General features: G+C 37.8%; 1 protein-coding gene across 1 annotated transcript in view; it reads right to left on the reverse strand.

Moving 5' to 3' along the window:
- Positions 1-9,469, reverse strand: part of LOC106883723 (dynein beta chain, ciliary) — a 273,290-nt gene that overhangs the window by 72,946 nt on the left and 190,875 nt on the right. The window contains exons 56-57 of the mRNA XM_052974147.1: positions 3,494-3,849; positions 388-594 (exon numbers count right to left, since the gene is read on the reverse strand). Coding sequence (XP_052830107.1) covers positions 388-594; positions 3,494-3,849 — 563 coding nt within the window. The remainder of the gene's footprint in view (positions 1-387; positions 595-3,493; positions 3,850-9,469) is intronic.

Below are 9,469 nucleotides of genomic sequence, written 5' to 3' on the forward strand. Positions count from 1 at the left end.
ACACACACACACACACACACACACACACACATGCATTACATAGATCATCGTCATTTAATGTCCGTTCTTCATGCTGGCATGTGTTAGATGGTTTGACAGGAGTGGCCCAGCTGAAGAGCTGCCCAGCCCCATTTGTTTGTTTTATCATGGTTTCTACAGCTGGAAGCCCTACCTAATGCCAACTATTTTACAGAGTGTTCTGGGTGGTTTTATGTGGCACAGGCACTTTTATATGGCATTGGCACAGACAGTTTTACATGGTACCAGCGAGGGTGCTTGTAGGTGGCACAATACATACATCATACATACAGACAAATAATGTACACATTCACAAGCATTGATATATAGGGTTTACTCACGTAGAAATGCATCACCTGCTTTACTTACTTTGTCAATGAAATTACTGTCAATCAGTAATTGGTCCAGAATGCTGATGAACCAAGACAGAGGGAAACTATAGTGGACCTTTATAAACCTCAGAGAATACACAAGCGAATATAACAGGGCTGCCTGCTGAGCCATTTCTTCTATTTCACATTTCTTTTGCTCTAATTCTTCAATTGCTGATACAAGAGAATTATGACTTTTTATTTCCTGCAATAAACAAACAAGAGTTGTAATTTTTTTATTTTTAACAGTGTGTAAAGATATTTTTTGATAGAAAAAAATTAACACATTTGAGTTTGTTTGAACATGAGAAGACTTTCTGCTGTAAAAGTAATCCCAGAAGAAAATTATTTCTTCCATATTGGACTCTGAATGACCTCACTGGATCATATAACACAGTTTTCTCTGCCTTCTTTGTTTCATCAACTATGAACACCAAATCTGCCATTCACAGCCTGATAAAAATGAATTCATTCTTATATTAGAAAAGCTTATGGTATGTTTGCTGATGTGTGCAAAGCTTGGTCAAGCTAGAATTAAATAAATAAAGTTGCATGAAGCAGCATTGAATAAAACATACTCATGTAAAACTATATTTAACACATTTGAATGTGAAATATGATTTTAACGTGAAAATTCTCTGTGCAAAACATATTAAGTTTCTCACATCCAAATGTATTTGAATGTGTTAAATATGACTTTGCACAATTACATTTTATTCAAGACTGTTTTGTAACTTAGTACACAACTAGTTCTAAAGGTATTAATAAACAAAGTTCCAACCAACAGAATTTGAACTTAGAATCTAGAATCAAAACCAAATACTGCCTGGTATTTTTTGTTATGGCCTAATTAGTGGAGGAAGGGCAACATCCATGACATTTTACAAGGCCACCAGGACAGGTGAGGAGAAAAGGGACAAAATCACTGTAACTCATGACTTTTTCCAAGATGATGGCATAGTCTGAATGATTGTAAAAGTAGTTTCTACCAAAGACATCCAAAGATTAGGTGAACTTGACAAAATGGCATGTCTATCTTCCACAGTAGTTTGATGAGCTGCCCTATAGTTAATTAGCTTGATGAACTACCATCTAGTTAGTTAGTTCAAGGGCAACAATTCAGCTAGTTAGCTTGAAAAACAATAATTCAATTTGATGCCTTACTAGGTAGCTAATTACTTTGTTACCTACTTGGTAGCTGATTGGGTTGATCAATTACCATTTAGCTAATTAATTTATTGAATTAACATAGTCAAAATAACTGAAACAAGTAAAGGAATAGTTAATTAGCTTATGTACTGGATATGTAAATTGGTTTGACAACCTACCATGTAACTAATTACTTTGAAGATTTACTATGTAAATAATTAGTTTAATGAATTACCATGTAGCTGGATGCTGTCATATAGCAACCAAGATTGATGAGCTACCATGTAGCTAATTAACTTGAAGCTTTGCCATGTATCTAATTAACATTATAAATTATCATATAGTTGATTTGTTTAATGCTCTGTCACATAGTTTAATTAGTTTGATAAACTATTATTAATTTTCAACCTGTTTTGTATCTTAAGATGTTATGCGATTGTCTAACAACAGGTTTAGCAACTGTTAGTAAATGTCAAATGCTATTCCATCACTGATACTGCAATATATCCATGGTCAGAACATTTACCTCCTTCCATGCCCATCTCCACTTACACTGCAGCAGGAATACCTATTGGTTCAAACAATGTAAGCAGGAGATAATTTAAGTATTTCAATAGCTTGCAGTCCTAAATTGAAATCCTTGATGATTGTCTGTCACACAGAGGCAAACACGACCCTGCTGACTGTTGATGTCATCATCATCATCATCATTTGATGTCCATTTTTAATGCCAGCATAGGCTGAATGGTTTGACAAGGATCCAATGAGTCAAAGACTGCATTATACTTCAGTGTCTGCTTTGGCATGGTTTCTACAGATGAATGCCCTTTCTAATGCCAATCACTTTACACCATGTACTAAGTGCCTTTTACATGCCACTGGCACTGTATTTTAAGAGCAAGGCTTTAACCATTCATATACACCACAACTGTAGAACCAGATTTATAGTAGATCAGCTATTTTGGTATTGATTATTTCTAATAAAAGCATAAGATCACAAAGTCATATTTGATACATTTGCATACACTTGGATATGGGAAAGCCTTTCAGTACAGAAATAGTCTTGGGAGAAAATTCTCTTCTTAGATGACATGTGAAAACACTTTGAGCTGGAAATGACATCATTGGATCACAAGATGCATGTGTTTCTGTGTTGCTACATATCATCAGTAACAAATACTAAATTTGCCTTTCACATCTTGAAAGAACAATTTGTTGCTATAGTAGACAACAAACAGTACATTTGCTCATGTGTGTAAAGCTTGTTCAAGCTGTAATTAAGTTACACAAAACAGCATTGAATAAAATATACTTGAGTCAAATTGTATTTATCATGTTTGAGCACACTCAGGCATAGGAAGAGCTTTTGTTGGAGGAATAGATAAGAGAAAATCCTCCTCCTAGAAAACATGAATGAAAATACAAGAAGCTAGGAATAATAGCATTGGATCATAGGACATGTGTTCCTGCATCAATATGCATATTCAGCAACAAATACCAAATTTGCCTTTCACAGCCTGAAAGAACAATTTGTTAGAACAGCAAACAATATATTTGCTAGTCTTCTCGTACCTGAGTGTACTCAAATGCATTAAATATGACTTTACACATGTATATTTTATTCAATCCTGTATTGTGCAACTTTAGTTAATAAGACTACAAATTTTAGGGAAGTGAACAGTCAACTAAATTCCCACTACCAATACTTGATCAGTATCTATTTTATAGACTTTGGAAGGATAAACAATAAAACTGACTTCAGCAGGAATTGAACTCAAGAGCAACCAAATATAGACAATTTCTTCAAACTTAATATACATGCTAAAGACCAATGTTTGTGATCTGAGTAACATGGAAAATAGAAGGCAGACGCCCATATTGAAGTATAAATCCTCTATAGAGCAGTAGTATTCAGGAATTTATAACACCCAGACACTAAATCAACAGTAACAAACCTGATTCCTATAATGGTTCCACTGAAGCCACTTCTGAAAATATTCTGAAGATAGTTTTGGTGTTAGTCTTGACATGGCACTGATGAAATTATAATGACTGATAGAAGAGCATTTATGTGTTTGCAAGCTTTCTACAGCCATGGTATAGTCTTTGTAGAGTCCTGGATACAAGATTTGGAATATATGGTTCTTAAGATCTTCAGTAAGCATATTTCGACAGGATCCATAGTTCACGATAGTAAAATGAAGTCCAGAATCCAAAGGTAGACTGATATCTGCAGAGGTTGATGTTATACATAATCTGAATTTAGAGCTCAATGAGAAGCAGCCAGCATCTAAGAACTTTCCTTTCAAAACTGTGGAGAAAAGAAAAGATATTTCAAAATGCATCAAGACATGTAATTGATGCTAAATATTATATATATATATGTATGTAAGGATAATTTACCTATTATTTCTGCTGTTCCAACAGCATTACTGCATTCCAAAAAATATCATCAGCGTGCGTGCGTGCGTGCGTGCGTGCGTGTGTGTGTGTAAATTGTCACCATTTGATATTTTTAAATTGCATGCATGCACATCGTTTGTTTTTGATTTTGTTGACTACAGAGTATGGTAGGGTCAGTCAGGTACTGTCTGAGAAAATCAGCACCATGGTGCAATTCACTCTACCAGAAATTTGGAAACAACATGCTGTACTGCCTACATTCATGCCAGAAGCTCCAATACGGACATTTCAGACTGTTTGTGCGTCAAACTGAGGTGAGTTCAATCTGAGGACATGTACTGAGAATGATAAAAATCAAACATCCAGTCAACATCATGGTGTTTGGAGTGATCACTTGAGATGGCAACATTATGTCTCCATTCATCTTCCCACATGGCCTCAGACTCAACACAGAGCCCTACATCAAGTGTCTGAAGGCGGTAGTGCTGCCCTAGGTGAAGATGGTGGCTGTTGGAAGACCCTATGCCTGTCAACAGGACACTGCACCATGCCACACGAGCAGGAGAACCCAGTCATGGCTGTCAGACAAGTTATGCAACCACATTACCCCTAACATCTGGCTACCAAACTCCCCAGACTGCAACTCCCTTGATCATTACGTGTGTGACACAGTTGAGCAAGAGACCATCAAAACTCCTTGTTGCACAAAATATGAACTGAAGGCAAGGATTATGGCAGCATTCACCAACTTAAACAAGGAGATTGTACAGAAGAGTTGCAGGAGATTCCAAAGTCGTCTGGAAGCTGTGTTTGAAACCAATGGTGATTTTATTGAATAAATTTACTCTTTTGTATTTCAAGATAGTTTTGTGTAATTTTGGTAAATATATCTGTTAAAATGGGATGTCAGTGTTATTTTCATTTTTGTGTAAATTATACAACAATTTATTCACAACACCCTGTATGTGTGTGTGTGTATATATATACATTGCATCCGACATTATTAGGCAAATCAACTGTCTCTCAATAAATAAATGTATATTCATTCAAAACCAGTTATTTTCCCACTGACTGTTGGCAACACCTATCTGTGCACATTCTGTTAAAAGAAATCTTGTCTGTGCAGATGTCAACAAATGGTGGCCATTTTTGTGACTGGGCAACATTTTCACTGTCACAAATTATTAGGCAAGTATAATAAAAACGCTAATTGTGTCAGAACAAACATTTATTTAATTCAACAATAAATGTTTAACAAAAAAATCATTTATAAACGACTTAATGGTAAACATAATTATAGGCGCAGGAGTGGCTGTGTGGTAAGTTGCTTGGTTATCAACCACATGGTTCCGGGTTCAGTCCAACTGCGTAGGACCTTGGGCAAGTGTCTTCTACTATAGCCTCGGGCCGACCAAAGCCTTGTGAGTGGATTTGGTAGACGGAAACTGAAAGAAGCCCGTTGTATATATGTATATATATATATATATATATATATATATATATATATATATATATATATATATATATATATATATATATATATACGTTTGTGTGTCTGTGTTTGTCCCCCCAACATTGCTTGATGACTGATGCTGGTGTCTATGTCCCTATAACTTTGCAGTTCGGCCAACGAGACCAATAGAATAAGTACTAGGCTTACAAAGAATAAGTCCTGGGGTCGATTTACTCGACTAAAAGGCGGTGCTCCAGCATGGCCACAGTCAAATGACTGAAACAAGTAAAAGAATAATAATATGTTTGAATGAAAATAATCATGGGATTATGATGTCATACAGCTCCTAATGTTTGATGCATGATCTTCCACATGCAATAACTTCCCTTATGTGCTGATCCATTGAATTTGTCAAGGTGGAGATTTCCTCTTGTGTCATGCTTTGAGTAGCATCTACAATAGCATCCAAGAGGGCAACTTTACTTGAAAACTGCCATCCATCTTGGTAAACACGCCACTTCAGGACACTCTACAGGATCTCAATTGGGTTTAAGTCAGGGGAACAAAGTGGCCACTCCATCAAACAACCTCCACAGAAGCCTATTTGTTGCAGGTGTTCCTTAGAATTCTTTGCTGCATGAGGTGGAGTTGTATCATGCATGAAGACCAGTTTTGTATTGAATGAAAGTTTTTGCTTTTTGAACCACAGTTGGAAATTGTCCTTTAAAACGGTAACATACGTTTTCAATGCCACCTTAATGCCATCTAGGACTTTCCATGGCCTGACCATCACATCACCAACAATACCAGCCCAAAATATGACCTCACCTCTGTTGGCGTCTCAAACGATGAGGGCTGTTCTGCTGATCGATACCCAACCTTTACTCCAGCTATCTGGTCTGTCAAGGGTAGCACAGCATTCGTCAGTGAACAGAACTATTGAAAAATCTATCTTCATGTATTCTCCTGCCCATTTCAGTCTTTTCTGCTTATGAACAGACTTCAGAGGGGGCCTTGTAACAGGCTTAACATTCCTGGCTACCTGTTTCAAGAGGCGACACCTGGTAGTTTTCGATATGTCTTCCCTGCCACAAAATTTCAAGAATTCTCTACTTGTCAGGCGTGGGTTCCTCACAACTTCTCTTTACACACGTGACAAAGTACAATTTGAAGCAACCCTCAACTTATCCATACTTGACCTTGGCCAGACAGAAATAGGAAACTGCACAAATTTCTTCACTGTTCGGTGAACTCTTCCGAGTATTTTTGATATTTCTATGGTTGTTTTTTCTTTTCCAAGCTCTGACACAATGGTAGATTTCTCTTACGAGAGCTAAGATCACATTTCTGACCCATAATGATACTTAAATTGGGCACCTGCCTAATAAACTGGGACAGCAGAAATGTTGCTACTACAAGATAATGGCTGCCATTTGTCTTCGTCGGCACAGATCTGATTTATTTTAACAGAACGTGCACAAATAGATGTTACCAACAATCAGTGTAAAAACAACTGGTTCCAAATGAACATATTTATTTATTGAGAGAAGGTTGATTTGCCTAATAATGTGGGATGCAGAGAGAGAGAGAGAGAGAGAGAGAGAGAGAGAGAGAGAGAGAGAGAGAGAGAGTGTGTGTGTGTGTGTGTGTGTGTGTGTGTGTGTGTGTTTTCATATTATAAGTATTATTATTCGTTCATTTATTTGTTTATCTACAAAGCTTCATTCATTCCATTCTGTATGTTATAGTAAAGTTAAGAAATCCAAATGTTCAATTCTGTTCCACTTTATAACACCCATATAATATTATCATTATTATTTATTTATTTATCTAAAAAGCTTCGTCTACCCCATGCTGTATGTTATAGCAAAGTTAAGAAATCCAATTGTCCAATTCTATTTACTGTTGCTCAAATCTCAAAAAATTTCAGCTCATCATTTGTTTTGGTGCCCATTATCTTATCCAAATGTTCTGTTGTTTCCTCTACTGTAGCCCTAATTCTTCAAAATTTCACCTCTCTCTCTCTCTGTTTTGTTACCCACAATATTTTCACTCGCACATATGTTTGTATCCTTGCTTTTCCATGTTGATTGTTAATTAGTAACTTGTGCTATGTTTGTGGATATGGTACATCACTTTTAGCTAGGGAATAGGGCATCCATGGTGCTTCATCGTTCATGGTGTGCCCTTACAACCCACACCCACCCACATGTACTGGAAGTCATTTTTTCCTAGCTTATACCAGAAGTCTTTCTCCTAGCACTTTTAATGGTTATCTATACAGAATTCTCTGCCCACTTCCATCCCTATCTAGTGTCTATCTTCCAGTAAATGTAGCGATTGTTAAGCGAATAAAATGACAGTGTAAGTTGAAACCTATTTGTACTTTTACGATGTTTGCCAAACGTACAAGCAAGTTTTCTTTTCAGATACAAAATGCTATCCTCCATCCCTGTGTCTCCCTGGCCCACACCTTCCACACCCTCAGAGTTGGCACACTTAATATGGTCATATTGAAAGGTAAGTCTTGTGGGATTGTTGAGATGCTTGAACGGAGGCATGTAGACTTGTGCTGCATCCAAGAAGTAAGGTGGGAAGGAGGTTCTACTAGGTTCCTCACAGGCAAAAAGCATAGGTATAAGATTGTAGGGAAGTGGTTATACACCATTAGGTGTACTCCGCTTCCGTACATTAACTTCTTGAAGAAACAATGGAACGCAGATTCTGAACTATCAACACAACAATATTTATTACAATAAAATTCGGCAGCACTTCGCCCTTTGGTTACTGAGATGCCGTCAATGATGTTGAGTGGTTATTTGTCTAGCTCCAGAGTTGGAATGTTGGAGAGAGGTTGCTACGACGTCCAGGCCCTTCGTCGGCCAGCGAGAAAGAGTATGAATAGAGGAGCGAAAGCTTGGATATCGATGACTACGCATGCGCATGAGACTCTTCCTGTATTCCTACCGGAACTAGTCCCTGCGCATGCGTGGATAGAAACTCCGAAAATGTCGTCTGCTATAAAGGCGTCACTACAAGATTTTCTGAGTAGGGTCAGGGGTGTGACTATACTCCTTGCTGAGAAATGGGTTGATAAGGTAATCGAGGTAGTCAGAGTCTGTGATAGAATATTTAAGCTTAGAATAGTGTTGCAACATAGAACAGTGACCATTATCTCAGTCTATGCCCCTCAGCCAAGTTTACCTGATGAATAGAAAGATTGATTTTTATGACACCCTCTTGCAGACTACCTTGTCAACGAATGACAGGGACCCTCTCTTTCTGACAATTTTAATGGGTATGTTGGACAATATCTGGGTAGTTTCCATGGTGTGCATTGCAGCAACAGATTTGGTTCCCGTAATGCGGAGGGAACCAGGCTGCTGGAGTTGTAATGCAAATGATTTTATGGTCTGCAATACTAACTCCAGGTAACTTGCCAGTCATCTGTTCTTCTACTAGTCTGGTGGGCACACTAGTCAGATTGACTACATTCTTAACAGGAAATGGAAAAGATGGCTGCTTATAAATGCCAAAACATTCCCAGAAGAATGCACCCACAGCATAGGTTAGTTGTTAATGACTTTGGGATCAGGACTAAATGGCTGCCCAGAATGTGACCAGCATGGAAAAGAAAGGTCTGGAAGTTTAAGGAACCTCTAAATAGACAGAGATTTAGAGATGTGTTACTTGAAGCTTTTGACGGAAAAGAGGAGGATATACCATCATATAATGTGGAGGACAACTGGAGCTTCCGACAGGACAACCCGGTGAGGGCTAGAGAGTTAATCTAGATGAGATGCAGTTTTGTGCCAGGGAGAAGCAGCACTGATGTTATATTTCTGGTAAGGCAACTTCAAGAGAAATACCTGGCCAAAGATAAACATCTGTACTTGGCTTTTGCTGACAGGGAGAAAGCTTTCGACAGGATCCCCCCAATCCCTTATCTGGTGGTCAATGCAGAAACTAGGAATATACGAGTGATTAGTGAGAGCTGTACAAGCCATGTATAGGGATGCTGTCAGTAAGGTGAGGGTTGGCAACGAATATAGTGAAGAATTCAGGGTACAAGTAG

The sequence above is a fragment of the Octopus bimaculoides genome, chromosome 17 (assembly GCF_001194135.2).
Source record: "Octopus bimaculoides isolate UCB-OBI-ISO-001 chromosome 17, ASM119413v2, whole genome shotgun sequence".
Lineage (NCBI taxonomy): Eukaryota > Metazoa > Mollusca > Cephalopoda > Octopoda > Octopodidae > Octopus > Octopus bimaculoides.